At 40.3% G+C, this 21,613-nt stretch overlaps 1 protein-coding gene across 3 annotated transcripts in view; it reads right to left on the reverse strand.

Moving 5' to 3' along the window:
- The window catches only part of SYNPR (synaptoporin), a 327,584-nt gene that overhangs the window by 159,950 nt on the left and 146,021 nt on the right, over positions 1-21,613 (reverse strand). Inside the window, exons 1-2 of one of the 3 annotated variants that reach the window (XM_023200536.1) lie at positions 7,569-7,705; positions 5,480-5,512 (exon numbers count right to left, since the gene is read on the reverse strand). The exons of 1 other annotated variant lie outside the window; for it this stretch is intronic. In XM_023200536.1, coding sequence (XP_023056304.1) covers positions 5,480-5,512; positions 7,569-7,592 — 57 coding nt within the window. In that variant the 5' untranslated portion in view covers positions 7,593-7,705. Of the gene's footprint in view, positions 1-5,479; positions 5,513-7,568; positions 7,959-21,613 lie in introns of those variants that run through there. One more of the 3 variants, XM_023200544.1, reaches the window with a different exon arrangement.

The following is a 21,613-nucleotide window of genomic DNA, read 5'->3' on the forward strand; positions in this document are numbered from 1 at the left end:
CTGTTGTCTTCCTTTTGCACCAAATTCACCACAGGGCTTGGGCAATTCAACCCATCTTTTGAGGCTTCAGTTTTCTGACTTAAATAAATTAAGTTTTAATGGTGTACAGTCACCAGCAAGAGGTCAGATTGTTTGAAGATGTTATCTGCTTCCTGCTTGGATGCTGACTCACACACCTGATCCATCGGACTTCAAAACCCACACTCTCTCTACTGTGGTAGGCTGATCTCTAGGGCTTCTTGCAGCTTTTTCAATAATCACTCTACATTCCCTAAACTACTGGGGAGACTCTAAGAATGTATGTGGGCAGTCCAAAACCACTCAGCTAATAAACGCTGAGTAAGAAAGCCAAGCCTGTAGACCTCAAATTCCCTAACTACTGCTGGGCTGCCCTTATTGAGATGCTTCAAAGAGAAAAAGTGTGCTTTAACCCTACTTAACTTTTTCTCCATTAAATAGCATAATTGTGTAAAAAAACACTGGTTTTGGCTGGGCGTGGTGGCTCATGCCTGTAATCCCAGCGCTTTGGGAGGCCAAGGAGGGTGGATCATGAGGTCAGGCGATTGAGACCATCCTGGCTAATAAGGTGAAACCCCGTCTCTACTAAAAATACAAAAAATTAGCTGGGTGTGGTGGTGGGCTCCTGTAGTCCCAGCTACTTGGGAGGCTGAGGCAGGAGAATGGCATGAACCCGGGAGATCAAGCTTGCAGCGAGCCGAGATCGCACGACTGCACTCCAGCCTGGGCGACAGAGTGAGACTCCGTCTCAAAAAAAAAAAAAAAAAAAAAAGGTAAAACACTGGTTTTAAGCCAGGACATGTGAGTGCAAATCCAGGTTTTATCCTTTATTAGCTGCAAGACTTTGGGTTTGTAACCATCTAAATGTCCATTTACTCACCTGTTGAAGGTGATAATATTTTAATATTGTCTTACTAGTTGGCTGCTACATGAATGTGGTAAAGTGTTATGCAGAGGTAAGGGATAGTAATAGTAAAAGGACTTAGAGATGCCTTACTTATCTTTGTTGGCAAATGTTACATATTCAGGGAAAGCAACTTAAAAACCCTAGGGTAAACCATGCAGCAGAATATCTGAAAGAAAGAAAAGTAGAAACATGATGGGAGGATTTGGTCAAAGGTGATGATAAATCCTGCGTTTCCTGTCCTGGTTCTCAGCCAGAGGCAATTTGGCAATGTCTGGTGGTAATTTTGGTTGTCACAACCTGAGGGTTGGGTGGGGGTATTGCTACTGACACGTAGTGGGTAGAAGCCAGGGATGCTGCTTAACATCTTATAATACATAAAACAGCTCCCTAACAACGATGAAGTATCTGCACCAGAATGTTAATAGTACCAAGTTTGAGAAATCCTGGTCTATTAGAAGTTCCGTGAATCCAGGAACTAGTATATCTTGTTTATTTCTGTGCCGTAGCATCTAGCAGTGTACGTGGCTTAAAGAGGGTACCCAATATATAAATATATTTATTGAATATATAGATGAGTGAATGAATACCCACAGAAAACCAGATAATGCAAGTTAGATCTATTTCAGATTGCCCGGGAAAATCGTAGTTTCTTTAGTCACCTTCTCTGTTTATTCTTTATCTTCTTTACTTTTCTTTCCTGTCAAAGCTTTTTTCCCTTCTTTCCTCTCCCAATACTGTCCAAGAATGAGAATGGCCTATCAAATCTGAGAATGCCTAGAAGCAATAAAGAATGCTTATAAGACACACACACTGCAAAACCTCTTCTAGCTCCCTGCTTCCTACCACTCCATTTCAGCAGACAGTAATCACATCAGTAAATAAGTGGATTCACTCTTGTTCCTTCACTGAGTATGAACATATAGGACCAAAAGCACATATTTCCTGCAAATGCCTTACTAGAACAGTTCAATTGTGCTTTTAAGAAAACACATCCTGGGCCATGAAATAGAAATGAAGTTGAGGTGAGAAAATGGAAAAATGGAGGCACTTAGTTCTGGGAATGCAGAAATTATATCTATTTGTTCATCATTGTATCTCCCATGCCTAGCATGGTGCCTGGCACGTGGTAGGCATCCTTAACTATTTATTAAATAAAAAAATAGGCGGGGTGCGGTGGCTTACGCCTGTAATCCCAGCACTTTGGGGGGCCGAGGTGGGTGGATCACGAGGTCAGGAGATCAAGACCATCCTGGCTAACATGGTGAAACCCCATCTCTAACAAAAAAAAAAAAAAATACGAATAATTAGCCGGGCGTGGTGGCGGGCGCCTATAGTCCCAGCTACTCGTGAGGCTGAGGCAGGAGAATGGCGTGAACCCGGGACGTGGAGCTTGCAGTGGGCCGAGATCGTGCCACTGCACTCCAGCCTAGGCAACAGAGCAAGACTCCATCTAAAAAATAAAATAAAATAAAATAAAAATAGATGACGTCCACATTCCAGACTTTTTCTAAAATCTTCCTCCAATTAAAAAAAAATGTTTTTCCTCTGCCATTCAATTTCTTATGAAGGTAGTTTGAATGTCATAGGTTCTGGAAAATCTTATCCATTTTCCTCCCTCATGGAGATCTAAAGCCAGATAAAGATGTGTGGGTTCAACATTGAGAAGTGAGTGTCAATATGGTGACTTAAGAAGTCCTTGAAATAATAATTCGTATTTAACACATACATCCTGAAAGTCATATTTTACCAGAAATAAAATGAGCCCAAAATCTTTGGTGTATCTTTGCCAGTAAGTCTACATGGGGACAATGTGTGGTAATTTGGGAGGATTTAAAGATTCTGTAAGGCCAGGAACCATGGCTCAGGCCTGTAATCCCGGCACTTTGGGAGGCCGAGGTGGGAGGATCACCTGAGGTCATGAGTTTGAGATCAGCCTGGCCAACACAGTGAAATCCTGCCTCTACTAATAATACAAAAATTAGCTGAGCATGGTCACACATGCCTGTAGTCCTAGCTACTCAGGAGACTGAGGCAGGACAATCACTTGAACCCGGGAAGCGGAGGTTGCAGTAGGCTGAGATTGCACCACTGCACTCCGGCCTGGGTGACAGAATGAGGTTCTATGTCAAAAGTAAATAAATAAATAAATACTCTGTAAGCAAGACTAAATAAGTCCCCTGGGGAATACCAGTAGAAAACTTTTATGCCCAACACATCATTTCCCCCAAAAGACAATAATGACATGGTCATTCAGTTAGATTGGCCAACTCACACGGTAAACTGATTACCTGTGTTGTGAATAAGCTTTTTAGAAACTATAACGAAACATGTTTGGAGTTGCTCCTGAACAATTTTCCATTAGTACTTTTGGCTAGAATTTGTGTTAAAAAAAAAAAAACACACACACACACAGAAAATATATTAATTATGCAAATCCATTAGTCTGCAGAGTGGAGAGACTGAGGTGTTTCCATTTTCAAACCCTGAATCTTTAAACATTTAAAGACACACTGATGACCAAGAGCCTCTTCTAGAAGATTTAGTGCTTCATGTGCTGATTTCAGGCTCAAAATATTCACTGACTTATTTTCTTACACAAGAATGTAACAGGACCACAAACTCTATTTGTACACCAGTCTAGAATGTTTAACGAAAAATACAAGATTAGTCCAAAACTAATTATGTGTTAACACCAGGTGCTTTCTCCATACTTAACAGATAATTTTTAAGTGCTTAATGATCAACATGTTTAAGTACACACATCTGTAGCCAAAGAAAGGGCAAGATGAAACACAGGCAAGATGGAGTACAATCCTCAGTACTATTGATTTGGAATTTAGTCACCCCTCTGAAGAAAGCAGTATCTTCTATCTAGGGACTGAAATATGATATACTTTATAAACTTGTCTATAAGATTAGTTTTTAGGGATAGCCTATATTTGATGAACTCTGTGGTTGAGCACAACATATTTTATTAAAGTAAAAGTTTTCATTTGATGGCTGTTAGTATAGTTAGAACCATTATAAATGCTGTTGGAAAAAGCAAATTGATTTGAATTTATTTTTCAGTATTGGCTCTAATACCACACTTTCTGATTAAACCACTCAATTATGACTTTTTTTTTTAAGAACAAGAAAAAGACATAATCTAGAATTGAGGAGTTACCCAAGCTTGCCTCTGACAAAAATGACTACCATTATGGAAATGTATTTTATTGTGTACTGCAGTCTGAACTCTTTAGCTAACTGGGTGCCTACACCAAGAGTAGCTCAAAAGCTGTTGCTTATTAGACACAGCAGATCACACCAATAACTCAATATTGTGTTAACCACTTCAGAAATTGACTCAGTTCTTCCAATTTGTGGTAGGTGGTTTTTGTTTGTTTGTTTGTCTTTAAGATCCCTCTGAGTTTTGGTAAATTTAGCAAAGGTGTTGTGAGCTAGGTTCTATCTTCTAGCAACATTTTCATCACTCATAATCCTTTCTCATAATGCAGCATTTTACAGGCTCACTTTATGACTGGAATGCCCTGCTTCTAGTCCAGAAGCTGCCACTTGAGGAGAAATTTAAACTTATTGATTATATGTCAGTTGCATTTTCCCCCTATAAGATCCATCTGAATTTTATTGGCTCAAGTGGATTTAAAATGGGGAGCTCAGTGCTCAGGTGCAAAGGAATGCATTTGGGGACTCTGAATTTCGACTTTGTCACGCTTCTCAGCATGCTTATTGGCAGCTGTGTTCCTTTTTAAATTACCCAGGTGAGATAGACACTTCACAGTATTCAACCTGAAGTGCTACCTCAGCCCTTTCCAGCTAGCCAAATAATAGAAATAATAATAATAAAAAAAACATGGTTGGAGTGAGTAAAGGGAAGGTGAGAATTTTATAAAGCTCTCCAAAAATGATTCAGTTGTAATGGCTTTTTATATTTTACACCAGTGACGAACCAGCTGCCTTGAGATATTGATATTTCTAAGCTATCGTCACATCTTTATTTTGACTTTATGTCCAAAAACCGAAGGTCAAAGGAATTGATTTACTTTGATCAATTAAAAGATCTACCTTGATTTAGCCACTTCTGCATAAATTTTACCCTAGGTGGGCTCATTTAGTCACACTCACATCTTTGTATCTGTTCAAATTGAGGGGAAATAAAACACATATTCTTCAGTTTCAAAGACATGCTTAGCTCGGAGTCATAAAGGCATAGACTGAGAAGAAGGAGACTACCTTGTATCAAAACAGAGAAAAATAGGATGTTTAACTGTAGGTCCCTGGAAATCATTTCAGTCTAGGCATTTGTTGTAGATTGTACCAATGACAGATGGGAGGGAGGAAGAGCAGGACTCTGGAGTGAGCCTGCCTGGTTCCGAGACTCATCCCCATCACTGTGTTTCCTCAAGTAAGTTACATACTTGTCCTATGTCTCCATTTTCTCATCTGTAAAATGGGGAGTTAATGTTATGGCCCTCATAGAGTGCTTGTCAAGATTAAAGGAGATAAGCCATATAAAATGCTTAGCACAGTGCCAGGCATATAGGATGTATTTACTAAATGGAAATGACTTTTGCATTCTTCATTATGCTAAAAAGAAGAGAGGAGCTCAGTGTGAAATTTTAAAAATCTCTTTATTGTTTCCCCCAAATGACACAAGTCTTTAATCCTTGGAAGAGATTATGACAGATTTTCTAGTTATGGTATTACGGACCTTTCAGAAGTGATACTTGTAAAAACTGTGTACATTGGCTCTAACTCAAACTAAGGATCCTGACCTTTTAAAGATACAGATGCCTTGTTGTTCTTTTTGTCTGGGCCTAAGTATGCTTGGAGCCCTAACACTTCTGTAAACCAGGAGACTAGAGGAAAAGGCATAACTTTCACATGCAGAATGCATGCTGCCACCTCAAGTTTCATTAATTTATATTACTGAATAGCTTCAGATGATGATAAGCTCTGTCTACAGCAAATGACTTTATATACAACCTGTTACAGCCATGAAAGGAGAATGATTATATAAAATAAATTTTATAAAATATTAAGGGACGTTGAGGGATTGGATGTTCTGGGGAGGGGAACAGGTGATATTCCGTGCTGGTGAGTTTACTTAGCAGTAATTGGCAACAGCCCAAGGATAAAAGTTTTTTTTTTTTTTTTCAATAAATTATCTGCTAAGATACACTGGGCTCCAGCTAAGGTTTATGTCATGTAAGGCTGATATTAGGCACATGCTTATTGGGACCTGTAATAAGGCAATACAATAACTTGGGTGGGTTTGGGGGATTACTCTATTTTTGAGGCTGAGTTAGATTGATCAAAATTCAGTCTATTTGTCAAAATGAGTAGCTTCACTGGAGTGTGCACAGGGTGTGTGAGTCGTGGCACGTCCAAAAGGGAGTAGATATGAAGGTTAGTGCACTCCCAGACAGGCATTCTGAGCTGTCGTAAGACTACTTCACAATCTGAAAAATTGCTATTCTGAAAAAAACCTATGCCTACGAGCCCTAGGCCTGCATGATACTCCCAATTTTACTCTCAAAATCTCCGAAAAATGTACAGTCAGACCTCCTCTTGCTTCACATGCCACAGTGCCTTTAACTTTCATCATAAATCTATTCTCCAGCTCATTTCACCGAGAAAAAGACTATGCAGATTTGTTGATTGTGTAACAAAAAGAGAAGATTAAAGCATCAGTTTGTTTCCATTAAAGCAATTATTTAATCATCTTATCATCCCTGTCAAGAATAATTATATTAAAAGACTTTTCCCCAGACTTCTGAATTAACAATGAAGAATTCAGACCATCTCTTACTCTCTGAACAAAAAGAACGCAGCTAACCAGGTAATGCATTGAGAAATCATTTCTAGCAATGGTGACCGGACAGTCATTTTGCAGTAGTTAAATTTAATAGCAGCTACTTTTCTCCTGATTAGCTTCACATATAGAAACACAGGAGCCCGGACTGGGCATCTGACAGATGGTGGCAGAAATACACAGTGCAAAGAAAGACGAAAGAGAAGCAAGAGCCACTTGTGATTACAGCTTTTCATGGCATGCTAGGACTTCATTTAGTGATCTGAATACTTTTTCTAAATTCAGTTCTTTTAAAGGTGCGTGCATCCAATTGTAGGGGAAACTCATTCATTTACATACAGCTATAAGACCTTATGAAGCTAGCACCTTTCAGCACAACATATAATATTTGGTAGCTGTGGATGGAGTTTAAGTACTTCTCACTCTGACACTGACGAAGAAACTTTAATTAAAATGGTAAGCAGGCTGCAACACAATGAATGTATTTAGGATATTAAACACTCCAAGGAGGGGGGGTAGGGTAGAATGACATTACATTTTTATAAAGCAAATATAAGTTTGCTTAAATAGTTTCCTTACTATGTTCCAAGAAACCCAGCACATACTTAAACAGCTAAAGTAAGCATTTCACTATCAACACAGCCTCTTTGGTTTTTAAACATACAAATCATAAGAAAGCAAAGTCAAGAAAAAGAGATATTACCACTAAAGATTTAAAAACTGATATTTGGAAAGAAAAGTGTACAATCCAAATGTGCCTATGGAGACACACACATGCACACACATATCCCCACAGCCAGCTGTAAATCAAGATAGCTGCAAACTTACCGGAGCAAATATCACCATACACATTTACAAAAGAATTGATAATCCAACTTCCCTCTCCTGAAAGAAAATAGAGGTTGTCTCATACTAAAAATAAAGCTTCTCTGTCCACAGCACCAGCCACTTGTCCCTCTTTTTATGAAGCAAAGGAGGAGAAGAAGAAAATCAATGCAGAGGGAAAGTGAGATGTTATACCAATCAGATAGCAGCTTCAGCCTCATTTGCAGAGAGATGGCAAAACGGTCATATTATCAGATGGTGACAACCCACAGCTGAGTACGAGAACCTGATACTCCCCTCTGAACGCCGCCTGCTTGGTGGGGAGGTGGCTGCCACCATGGTGAGCTCCCACACTTGGCTCTTGGCTCACAACTGGAAGTGCAGGACTGCTTTGCACAAGCAGGCTGCATCACCAACAGAGGCACCATCTCCCCTTTACTCTGCCAGCCCCCTCCTCCTGCAAGCACAGTGCTTAAAAACAAACTAGGAGATTTTTTTTTTAAAGCCAGAATTTTGTGTTTTAAGGGTATGGGGAAAAATGATGGTTTTATAAAATCTTATGAATAGATTTGCATAGATTAAGTAAACGTTGATATGTTTGTTAAAAAAATTGCCCTTGTTTTAATGTAAATGCAGAGATGTTATGCATAATCCCCATTTGGGAAATTCATACACTGCCCATAAATAATCATTAAGGTGATGTACTGGAAGACAGGCTTTTAAGACTCTGGCAACCGTAGAAGGGACAGATTACAACTTGGTTGCTCACTCGTCACAGGAGTGTTACTTAAAGACGTCTCCTGCAAAATCTCAAAATTAAAAAGGTTTCAGATGCTTAAGTGCAATCTGGATCTGCTTTTTTCTTCAAATAAACCTCTGTAGGAAGGAGTTGAGCTCAACTACTTCGAAGGGCCCAAATCATAGCACCTTGAGGCAATGTGTGTTGGGGGTGTTTGTACCAAATTCTTGGAGAGGCTGCCACAGGTGACATGTTCTCACACTGGCATCCTGAGGACAATTTTTCCCCAAGGCAGATACCACAGCACAGGCAAAGAACATTTGTCTTTGGGTCCCCACTCAGTGCAGGAATGTTGTCAGGTTGGCTGAGATGTCTCTGCTTTATCTTTTGTACAGCTGGTGATGACTCAACTGAAATGCACATAGGCTGGCCACATTTTTTATAGGTATTAATTTGTTGTTAATTTGGAGTCATTCGAAGTGTTTTAATGAGGTCCCTCTCTCTGTGTCTCGCTTTCCTTCCTATCTCTATCTCTTTGTATCACTCTCTCCTTCTCTCTCACACATGCGCGCGCACGCGCACACACACACACTATCACTACCATATCGCAGGCACCACCATCATCTCTCTCTTACTCCCTTTCTTCCCTTTCTTATACACAGAGTAACAACTTGGTGGATAGGGGGAGGTTGGGGGACCAAACAAAACAACCAAAAAACCATAATGAGGAGTCAGGCAACTTGGGTTCTAGTCCTGGTCTCCCACTTACTAGTCATGTGACCTGTGCCTGAGCCTTAGTTTCCCCTCTGTAAAATGGCTACACTTATGCCTCATAGAGCTACACTCATAGAGCTATGAGTGGGAAGGTGTGGGGAAGAAATGAGCACTGGGCAAGGCAGTGCTTTCATCTACACTACACACCTGCAAACTGGGCTCAGGGAGTCCAGATCCCTTTCTCCTCCGTCTCCTTTGATCGTCTTGTTCCCTATGCCTGAGCTTTTGGGGTGCTTACCAACTCTTCAAACTGTATATGCCCCGTGGCCCCTTTGAAATTCTGATAGGAACCTTTTCCTCCACACTTCCCTATGGCCACCACTCACCTGCTTATTGACAAATCTCTGCACATCAGTGAGAGAAGTTACTCAGGGGAGTAAATTAAGCAAGCGAACATATCTGAAGCAGGGAAAAAAAGGCTTACGATCACCAGGCATTTAAGTGAGCACTCAGTAGGCATTTACAGAATAAATAAATGAAGGATTGACTGAAAGAACAGTGTCCCTGTACTGAAGGCCACAGTTCCTCCAGGTGGCTGATAAGGGGCAGAGTTAGAGTAGGGTCAAAGAGGTGGCAGTTTCCAGCAATGCACCTGTAGGGTAGAACCATACTTAATTGTTTCTTCAGGGAGGTCAGTGAGTAATTCTCATTGGCTTTGAATATTAAGAGCCCTGTTGCAAGTAAAAGGAAAAAAGTTCTGTCTTCTACATAATAATAGCGAACATTTCTTGAATATTTACTCTGTGCCAGGTACTATTCTAAGTGGGTGTTTTTGGTATATCATCTTATTTGAGCCTTACAAAACTTCAAGTTACAATTTTTATTCCAGGGTATAGCTGAAAAAAACAAGACCCAAAGAGGTAAGTAACTTACCTGAAAGTACACAGTCAACACCCGGTAAAGCTAAAATTCGAGCCTAATTGTATGCCATTGTCTAAGCTATTAACTTAATCACTCTGCTTTGGACACCACATGATGGCACTTACACTTTTATTTATCCAGTGTACAGGGTATGACAAATCCACATTTGGATGCATGGACCCCACAGTAACTTCTCAGTTGTCCCCATTATGCAGATTTGCACCAGAGATTAGAACTGGCTGGTGCAGAAAGAGCCCATGAGATCCACGCTCAGGCCCTGCTGGGTTCTGTATGGACTTGGGCACTTTATCTAACACTTGGGAAGATAGGAGGTGTGAGGCTCAGTCTTGGGTTTGCTAGTGGTTTGCTCTGTGACCCTGGGTGTGTCCCGGAATTTGTCCACGTTTCTGTTTTTCTCATGTTTAAATTGAAGGATTTCCACTGAATTATCTCTAAAGGGCTTTCTGGGTCAACTTTCACTAGATAAGATTCTAAGGCTAATAGGCAGATTCTAATCTGCTGGTTGGGTTAGCTCTTCCTGCCTCATATTTTTTTTCCAGATAGAGCATTAACATTCTCTAAGTCTGCCCTGCTACTACCCTTCGGTCACCTCTCTGTGGACCACTGCAACAGGCTCCCTTTAGGTCTCACTGCTTTCACTCTTACCCCTAGAAATCTCTATTACCCATGTTGAGCCATTTAAAGCACAAATTAGATCATATCACTCATCTGAGAAAAGTTCTTCAATAGCTGTCCAGTAGGTTTACAATAAGTAAAACCCAAACCCTTTCTCATGCTTTTAAAGTGTTATGCAATCTACCTCTCATCTATTTTTTTGTTTTATTTAATTCCAACCCTTTCCTTTCCTACTCTTCAGCCACACCCACCTTCTATGCTTTTGCACTAGCTATTCTGTCTGCTTGGAACATTCTTTCCTCAGATCTTTTCCTGCCCTCTCTTCCTTTGCCATTCAATTGTTAGTTCTACTTTCTGTTTCATAGAGGGTCTTTCTTCCCCAACCATCTAACTTAAAAACATCTTTCACTTTCTCCAGTAACTCCTTTTTTTATTTTTGCACTTTTATTGCCTGACACCTTCTTGCTTATTTATTTATTCATTTATTATTGACTATCTCCATTTACTAAGACCTCCACAAAAGCAGGAAACTTGTTTGTTTTGCTTAATACCATACCCTTGGGGTTTCAGAGAGTACCTGCCACATAGTAGGTGTTCAATAAATGTTTGGTGGATAAATGAATGAATGATGAAAACAGTGAATCAATATGAGAAAAATTTAGGTTTGAGATGGTGGTAAAGAAACCTAATTTTTTCAAAGGAGTTTAGCCTTGAAACGCAGAACAGATGAATAAGGGCAATTGATTCATTCATACTAGCAGATACAGATTGTTTTTACCTCTTCATTCAAAGAACATTCTGGAAGGATTGCAAATTTCGGTGTCATATTGATTTAATGGGAAACCATGTCAAAGATGGTGGAAAGCTCCTTTTGTAAACTATACTGATCAGCTGTTTTTTTAGAAGCTTGGGTTCCCAGGGTTTTGTTCACCTAGGCCCACATAGAGCAGCTAATTTTTGGATACTTGCCCATATATTTGTCATTAGAGAAATAATCTTGTCAGCTAGCCACTTAGACTGTCCTAACCTTCCAATTTATCAGACAGCTCAGACAGTCGGCTACTACTCTCTATCACAGAATGGGAACTGACAAAAATAAAGCAATATGCCAATATTTGATAGTTCTTGTCTGAAAAATGATATTCACATTGTTGCTACTGCCTTTAAAATAACATTTATCCATTATTAGATTATTAAAAATAGAAGTACAATGTTTTCTAAGTCAAGTATTTATAGAGAAGGTTAAGTAGATTAAAATAATCTGTGATTCTCTGAAAACCTCATTAGCAATGCTAATTTCTAATATGGTCAGAGCTTCAACTGTGATCTTTCAGTTGAGCAATGGTCTTCAGACAACTTCAAAAGGATTTTTTTTCTTCTGAATGGAAAAGCTTCTCTCCCCTTTGGTGGACACACCTTCTGGTAAATGCAACAGTTCCTTTCCCTTCTAACTTCTATTTCTAAACATCTGGCCTCTCAAAGGTGTCCTTTCAGGCCTGCCTGCTGGCCAGTGGGAGGCCTAGCTTGCTAAGCATTTAGCAAACACTGAGAGGAAAATTCCAGAGCCAGAGGATTTCTTCACTGCAGTGGGAGAAAGGAGGTAATCAGAGATAAGGCTACTTTGGCCACACTAATAAATGACCAAGAGAGTTAGCCAAACCTCTTCCATTTTGCTTCAGGAACAATTTCAGCTCTTTCAAGCTATAGCAGTGAGAGCACTTACATCCAATTCACTTATGGAACAACCTTGAAATCTTTAATGGTGCTTTCCTTTCTCTGACTGAGCACAGCTCCTAGCATGGGTAAAATGCAATTTCTTGTGATGTGAGCAGGTATATAGAATCAGGGCAGAACTTTCTAGGCCTCTTATCTTTTCTTTTCCTTGTAAGAGAAAGTTTTCTCCAACACTGTCTCTTTTCTTTCTCAAATACTAATGAGATAAAATAATATTAATATCACTTGAACATTTATTAGATCATTAGCTTTCCTCAGTAGGGTTCAAGTCTGTCTGAGAGAATTCTACACTGAAGCTGGGAGGCACGATAGCTCAGGCCTGTGGTCCTGGAGCATAAGGTCGGAGAGGCCAGGAGTTCGAGACCAGCCTGGGCAACATAGCAAGCACTCATCCATATGACAGTAAAACATAATTTTATTTAAAAATTTCTACACTGAAGCTGAAAGTAGAAGGAAAAATTTGTGGATGCAAGAAAAGCTAAGGAATATAGTGGAACAAGATTGAGAAAATTAGGATATTTGGGTGGAAACGTAGTCACGCTTGGGAGATAAAAGGAGAGAAAATGGTAGTTAAAATAGCAGGTAAAAAATGTTCAAGACATATTTTCTGAAGACCATGAGTCTAAGTTCTTCAAGGACACAATATCTCACTTATCCCTGTATCCTCAGCCCAAAGCAAAGTGCCCAGCACAGAGCAGCCAAGCAATGGCTATTTGCTGAATGAGGGATAAATAGAATTATTTGCAGATAAAATATATATGGTTAAGCATGCTCCCCTTTAGGCAGACATTGTGCTGGAGAGCTTTTGTTTGTCCCTCTAGAGTCACTCTCCTGTCTACTCTGTATCCCAGCAGGCTGAACTAATGGACTCCATCAATGAGCTCCCTTTCTCTGAGGCATCCTAATGGGAGGTGCTAATAATAAGAAGTACTGCCAGGAAATTAGAGGGTGAGAGGAGACTGAGGTCAGGGTATTTATTCCCTTCTGATGGGTCCTTAAGTTGGCTATGTTCCTCTAGCGAAGGCCACAGGTGCTGTGAAGTGGCCCTTTCCATCCATACAGCTTTTTTCTCTTTCTTTCCTTCTTTTTCTTTCTTTCTCTCCATTCCTCCTCTCCCCTCCCCTCCCTCCCTCCCTCCCTTCTTTCTTTCCTTCCTTGCTTTTCCCTTTCTTCTTTCTCTTTCTCTCTTTCATTCTTCTTTCTTTGTCTCTCCTTCCTTCTCTTTTCTTTTTTTTACTTAAACTTTGTTTACCTCTTTTCAATTTGCCCCTTCAAAAAACTCCCCTCAATCACTCTGTTTGAGTGTGCCAGCTATTTCCTGTCTGAAACCTGACTAACACAAACAGACGAATTCTAGTTCCAGCTCTGTATATTACTACTGATGTGGTCTTGTCACTTGCCCTAACCGATCAAATTGGGTGCTTGTAAACTAATGCATACAAAGTATTAAGTGCATACCAAGCATTTAACATCTAACAATAATAAGAATGAGAGTGATACCCTTTGCCAGCATGTTTGTTTGATAGAGATAATGCACATGCTCTTTTATTTTGTCTCTAAAGGAAAGAGCTGTTCATGTTTTAGAAAGAAAAGGGGCCAGGCACAGTGGCTCATGCCTGTAATCCCAGCACTCTGGGTGGCCGAGGTGGGCAGATCACTTGAGGTCAGGAGTTTGAGACCAGTCTGGCTAACATGGTGAAATCCCATCTCTACTAAAAATATAAAAATTAGCTAGGCATGGTGGCGGGGGCTTGTAATCCCAGCTACTCAGGAGGCTGAGGCAGGAATGTTGCTTGAATCTGGGAGGCGGAGCCGAGATCGTGCCACTGCACTTCAGCCCTGGCAACAGAGCAAGACTCAGTCTCAAAAAGAAAGAAAGGAAAGGGAGAGGAAAAGGAAAAGGAAAAGGAAAAGGAAAGTCCATACCGTGTTGAGAAAGATTTAACAGTCTTTCTCCACTGGAATATCAGGGAGTATGGAAACGACATTGAGGCACATGTCTTGAAGCAAAGAAAGATTTGTTGAAAATGGTTTTGACTATTGGCATTTCTGAGTATTCAGAGTACACGGGTCAATCCAGTCAGCCTATCAATCAGGTCCATGAAGAGTTGCTTCTTTTTGACGCTTGCTGGGGGGCTGTCCATGGATTCCTGGATGTTCATCCACAGGCCCTGGATCTCAGGCAATAATTCCAGATCTATTAAGTGCTAATTACCCCCTCTGCTTTCATTTCTGTCCTAATTAAATATTTCCAGCCACTGGAGGGGCTGAGTCCCTTTAGAAGCTCCCTAAATGTCCCAAAAAGACTTTGACTCAGGAGACAAGGTGACTCAGATATCGCATATCATGTCTAAAACCCACCTGGGGGCTCACGTCCTCAATAGGAAACAACAATTCTCAAATCCATGAGAACTTTGTTAATCTTCTAAAGTAAAAGGGCAACCATTCATTCGCCTAAAAATTTCAATTCTGCAATTGTTTATGGCGTATGTGTTATATGCCAGGCACATGCTAAACTGTGGATACAGTGGTGAAACAGGTAAACATGGTCGTGGCTGAAAGGAACTTAGAATCTTTCTGAGTTACCGTGCAAGCCAGGACCTTATGGGCCTGGTATATATAAATAATGCTCAATACACATTGTTATATGATTAAGTACATAATGCTGAATTACTCTGACATATTTCTTAATTGTAAAGGTTAAGTATATGAACATATGGGCCTAGACTTGCAATGTTCAAAATGTAAAATACAACCATCAAATATTTTGGTGAAATTTGTGAATATGTGAGAATAAAGATGGTACATTCAAATAACCAAATCATCTCAGCTTACAATGTAATTATAGGCATAATATTTAATAGCTCAGTTTTTAAGCTGAATGCCAGGAATTCCACGGAGATGCTCCAGGGCACACCATGGAGGTGGGAGGGTGTGCTAGGGGCAGCCAAAGGAACCAGGGTTCCACATCCCTTCTCTGCTTCAACCGGGCCACTCCACTGTTTTCTCGATATCCCAGGTTTCTGAACATGATTGCATTTGAACAAAATGTTTTAGATCTTAAAAGAAAAACTGTGGAGAACCACTCATGTAATGGAGAAATTTGGTAATTGTGATTTCCTATCATGGACCTTTCTGATTCCAATAATGGTGCTAATATTTATTTCTGGGTATTAGCCTAAGTGCTGTGCATGGATTATGTCATTTGATTATCATTCATTCCGATCTACCAGAATCTACTGTTATCATCATTTTACAAACGAAGATGACAAGGTTTAGTGTGGTTCAGTAAGTTGCCAAAGTCTGCCTAGAGAGTAAGTGTTTGAATAAAGGCTTGAACCTGGGTTGTCTGTTTCCAAAGCCCAGGTTATAAATCTCCAGATTACCCAGGCTTGCGAATGTGTGCAAGTTTAGCACGTACAAGGTGGGAGATGGGCATTTCCTCTCTGACAGTTGTTTAGAACTTAAAACAACGTTATATTTCAGTTACATGATTTCTGGTGATTATATCTACTCTTCTGGTACAGGGGATTAAAAGTGGTCCCACCATAAACTGCTGAACGGTAGACTCATTCTTCCTGCAATCTTGCATAGCACACAATATTACATTGTTCATAGTAGGCACTAAACAAGCCTTTGCTTATTATTAAAGAAGAGAAAATAAATGACTTTTCTTAGGCCTATTTTCATAATTCTAGTCAAAAATAGCAGAGATACATCTGTTTGTTTTCCTTCTATTATTTTTTATAACAGGGAGAGCTCTATCAGCAAATTGATGGCTTAGGAGTTTGGCTGTTCTTAACACACATTTCTTAAAGCCTGGTGTGGAACCAGAAGATGAATAGTTGTTGCTATGATTAAGGATTAAGACTTTATATCAGAGGTCCCTGAGGTCCGGTTTTTAAAAGAATCTTGTTAGTACTGTAATAAGAGTGAAAGAAGAAAAACATGGAAACCATTTTCAATAATCTTGCCCAGTACACTGAGATATGAATAGTAAATTCGATCAAGAGGTACGTGACTTTTTCGCTGATCATCTCCCCATGAAGGGAGGGTGTCATAGCCAACTGCATGTATTGATGAGACTCTCTTAGCCTTTCTGAACTTCCGTTTCTTCACCTGTAAAATGGGAATAATGCTGAGTTATATAAATAATACGCAGCTGAGGCTGACGGAAATTACAATGACACAAGTGAAATGTATTCTCTCTGCTAAAGCTACAGGCAAGATAGATTTCAGAATCAAATGCTTACAAAATGGTTTCTGGTTTTTCTTTCCTTTTCAACAAATTGAGTTAAAAAAAAAAAAACCCTGTTAAACCAATATGCCTCCAGAACCCAGACCAAATTACAGCTCTTAATAAAATAAGGCGTGGGTAGGAAAGAGGATGAAAGTCTGTTTCTCCCCATGTAGTTATGAAATGTAGAGTGTATAACATTTGAGTGTTCTCATGGAGCTCCGAAGAGCCTCGTCATGATCTGCTTGATTAGGATTCCGTCTGAAAGCATTCTCCCCAGTCTGCTCCCAGCTCCTGCCCCACCCCAGTCTTAGGGATGTGTGTGGTGATGATGCCCTGCAGCCAAGGAATGGAGTTGGTCTAAAAGGATCTGGGGCATTATTTTAATTGGAGTGCTTATGAAATATTTGTAAAAACCTCTCTCTTTTGATGAGTATGTCTTATGCCAGAGGTGTTTCTGCATCCCTATGGTATGAGGGTAATCCATTTAGCTGGTAAAATTTCTACAATTTTATTAACCGCAAAATCCCTCCTATCCGGGTGAGGCTTCTTATATTTCTAATTTATATCTTCCCAAACCCTCGGATTCAGGGCTGTAAGGCGAGGCGCTGCAGCCCTGGTATCCCATGGGGCAGTGGTGAAGCCACCATGAAGCAGCTCATGCGAAAGTACTTTGAGAAGTAAACCGTGCAGTACCAAGTACAGTTATTCTTAGTTTCTGTGTTCAGTGCCCCCTCCATAAATATAAGACAAAACTATCTTTCCCCCAATAGTTGATTATGTATTACTGCAGGCGTGTGTAGAACAGTCCAAAATGCCATGTGAACTGTTCATTCTCGCACAGAGAAAAACCCGTTTTCTTTCTTCAGCTGTGCCTCTATTTTTAAAATAGAATGTCTTACCAATGTCTTCCTTAAAATGTTAGTTCCTTCTTACGCCATCCCCAAGTCTTTAAATGATACAAATTAAGAGAGTCAGTCTGAAGAACAGGACATTCTGATATTTCCAGAATGTCACTTATCTCAACTCTAGGAGCAACACTTTTCCTCTCATTTTGCTGAAAGTGTGGAGACAAAAACTCCCTGTAAGGGGCTGTAGCGCCACTTGTTCTGACATTAGTTATAATACAAGGAAAGTCAGCCTGAGACTGTTCAGAAAAAACTTCCACCCTTTCTGTTACAACACACAATGCTCTGTGATATGGATCCTGGGGAACAAAGCCACATAGCAACGTGGTTCTCAGACTTGGCTGCCCATCAGAATCACCCGGGCAGCTTATAAAAGAACATGGATTCTCAGTTCCAAACCTGGACCTCCTGAATCAGCAGCCAGGAGGGTAGAGTACTTAGAAATCCGGAATGATCAACTCCCCTGGCTCCCCTTTCCCACAGGGAACTTGACAAGGAATCTTTGCACAGCACATGAAGCCAGGGATTGTACTGAATGATCCTCAACAAGGTCACCATAACTTGTCAGACAAGGTGAATTCCATGTTCAACACAAGTAAGAAGTGTTGTGGGAAGGGGAGTCTCATCAAAGGTGAGAGAAGCTGGCGGCAGGCATCAGCTCCACCGTGTGGAAACATATCAGTGAGGCCTCAGGCCCACCTCTCCTTCTCCTACCTCTTTCTTGTCTGGGTCTGCCTCTTTTAGGGAGCATGCTGCTACACACCAAAACAAGAGGAGGGGTTACTCAAAAAACAATAAGAGCAATGACAAGGTTGCAATGTATGTGCCAGGCCCTTTCCTAAGCAATTCATAGGAATTAACTCATTTAATCCTCCTTAAGATACAATGAAATTAAAAAAAAATTAAAGGTCAAAAGCACATGGAAATACTCCTGGAACCACTTCTTAGAATCAGCTCGGATTCTGCTGTCTTACCTCAAACCATCCCTAATCTTGTCTTTTTTTTTTTTTTCCTTTTTGTGGAGAACGGGGTCTCGCTGTATTACCCAGGCAGGTCTCGAACTCCTGGGCTCAAGCTATCCTCCCGCCTCTGCCTCCCTGAGAGCTGGGATTACAGGCGTGAGCCACCGCGCCCGGCACCATCCCTAATCTTTTCCATGTCAGTTCATCAGCACTGCTTCCACCAGGAGGCTTGAGCAATGCTGTCTTGGGGTTGCCCCTCCCCGAGAATGTCCTCCTGAGAGACAAGGACATAAATGCAAGTGTTTTATTTGGGAGATGATTCCAGAAAAGAGAGTGGGGAATTCAGACAGGGAAATGAAGGAAGCTGATAAATAATGCATTCATGAGCAGGTGCCTGTGCTAGGCAACTGGGGTTACCTCACTGGGGTGCTCTGGAAGACAGTGTGCACACGCTTCAGAGGTATTATAGGAGGCGCAGGAAGCAGGTACATTTATCCTCCAACTCCCTTCTCTTATTGGCTCCTGCAGGCATCAAATTCCCTGCATTTCTGGCCTATCCCTCTTCACAGCCTGAAGCCCTCAGTTAGAGAGAACTGGCCTACAGACAGAATGCTCAGGGCCTGAGTGCTGCAGATTTAAGTGCATGGCCTTAACAGTGCCTGCTGCAATGCATACAGGTGCTTTGGAAAGGTCTAAGTCACAAACAGGGAAGAAAAAAAAGAAAAGAAAAGGGAAACTATGACTTTTTTAAATGAGGGCTCCAAGGAAAGATTATGTTGGTTCTGGCTGTACTTCTTGGTGACTTTTTTTTTTCTTTTTGCGTGTTGGTTTTGTTTTTAATGGGCTTGATGATTTGTGTAACAGTTCACGTTTTCTTTTTCTTTTCTTTGCAGCCATGTGCTTTCAAGCCTCTGCCCTTGGTTTATGCTGTTCTCTCCACACAGAGTGCTTTGCTTCTCTCCTTGGCCAACCATGACTCTACTTTTCCTTCAAAAGACCAGATAAATGACCACTTCCATCCTTTTTAGTTTTTTCTCATGTATAACCCTTATTTCATCCTGTGTCATAGTTAGCCATCTTCATGTTTGTCTCTTCTCTTAATCCCATGTTTTGCGAGTGAAAGGTGATAAATAAATACCCACTGACTGAATGGACAGACCTAATCTAAATAATAAGATCTCAAGCTTCTTATTCGTAACATCTGATTTAACTTCAGATCCTGGGCACATGATTGTGGAAGAAATATTTCACTTCCCCTTGCCCATTTTCAACATTGTTAGGTCATTCAATATTGTTGATTTCTAGTGTTTTCTTTTCTGTCCTTCCTATCAGGGTAAATTCCACATCACTATTAGATTGAAATGACAGCTCAAATATGTCTTAATAGTGAGGTGGCACCAGTGAGTGCATAAGTCCACTAGGTTAATGAGCCAACATTATTAGATACAGGTAAAGAAATAGAGAAGTGTTGTTGGCTCTGCTGCCCAGGAAGCAACAGCTTCACAGATCATCTTCCAGTTTTAGAAACAAATGTCCATATCTCACTCTGCTGAAAGGCCACTTTCCCTGTAGGGGATTCATGATTAGGTTTGTGAACTCCTACTCATCCTTCAAAACCCAACTCAGTTGTCACCCCCTCTGTGAAGAGGAAAAGAGGAAAGAAGCTGACATTCCTGGAACACTTATTCTTCCAGCTACTGCATGTGGCACTTTACTTGTGTCATTTTATTTTATTCTCCCAACAGCACTGCAAGGTAGAAGTTAGCCCCATTCTTCAGAAACAACAACAACAAAAAAAAAAAATGGCACGAAGCAAAAATCCAACAAATAAGTGATGAAAATAAGCTTCGAAGCTGGGTCTCTCAGATAGCACAGTGTTATACTTTCTGTTAGCTTAGATTGCCTTCCACATCGTTTATATAATAAACTTTTTTGAGTACATATGGCCTCATCCTGTGTCATAATAAATCCTCAGCAAAATATCTGTTAGTTGGATATTATCAACCACATTTCACAGGGATGCAAAGGTCTAGGAAGTGCTTTTCTTCCTCTGTCTTCTGTCCTTCCACACTGGCTGATCCGTTTCAGTTATACTATTTGTCTCAAGACTTCACAATTATGTACATCTATTTCTATCTTCCAAACAAGAACACAATTTCCATGAGGATAAGGGTGTGTGTGTGTGTGTGTGTGGTGTGTGTATTCTCAGTGTAGGGGTGAATGAATGAAACTGTGGAATGAACAAACTCACTTATACCCTAAAATAAAATGTAAATATATGTTAATACTTTGAAAAAGTCTTTATTTGAAAAACTGACCTTTGACAAAATAAGGTTATGGAATATTTAATGTCCTAAGTACAATTAGCCCACATTGGATGCATTTCATTTATTTACTCAGGTCATGCATATCTGTACCTCCCTCACATCTGGCAACATGCCAAAGTTTCAGATTCTCAACAACCTGGCTCTTTTCTATGTTTTGATGTAGGCAAGAACCAAGAAAAAAAATCAGACAAAGGATATGTCACCAAGCCTTTCATACACTAATGACCATGTACCTTGCTCAGATGAGAGGCTCCCTGGTCCTTACCCAGAGCCTAATTCCTCTTCTTTGACAAATAGTCCTAATAAGGTTGGTTTTTCTAAGTTGACAGCATATTAGAAGAAGCCAAGTAAAACGGAACAAACTGTCAGAAGAAGGCACACTTAGAGCCCCATGGGAGCAAGAAAGAGCACAAAAACAATGAAGGGGCATAAAGAAGAACTTGAAAGCATGACATTCTCAGAATATTTTATGTAAGGGCAAAGAAACCCTGCTCTGCTTCACAGGTTCTGAGGATGTCGTTGCATTCTGGCAAAGAACAATGTTGTCAAAAAACTGTTAAAGTGTTTTCCATCAACTCTATTTTAAAACACAAGGATGTCAACAAGTTATATATTTAACTAATCATTTCTATTTAAAATAGTTACAATCTTTTTTAAAACAACCTGAGAATTTGGTTCTTAAGTGACAAAACTTTGACTATCAGAAATCATGTCTATTAAGGAAGAATTGTTCCTTAGGGATTCCAAAGATTGCTAAAATATTGCAGTGCTGAGATGGTGGCAGTCCTGGTACTATATAAAGTGAGCAGAAGTGCTAGGAATAATTGGGTGTCTCACGGCTAAATTCGACTTGAGATCCACAGCCACTAG

This window comes from Piliocolobus tephrosceles, chromosome 2 (assembly GCF_002776525.5).
Source record: "Piliocolobus tephrosceles isolate RC106 chromosome 2, ASM277652v3, whole genome shotgun sequence".
Lineage (NCBI taxonomy): Eukaryota > Metazoa > Chordata > Mammalia > Primates > Cercopithecidae > Piliocolobus > Piliocolobus tephrosceles.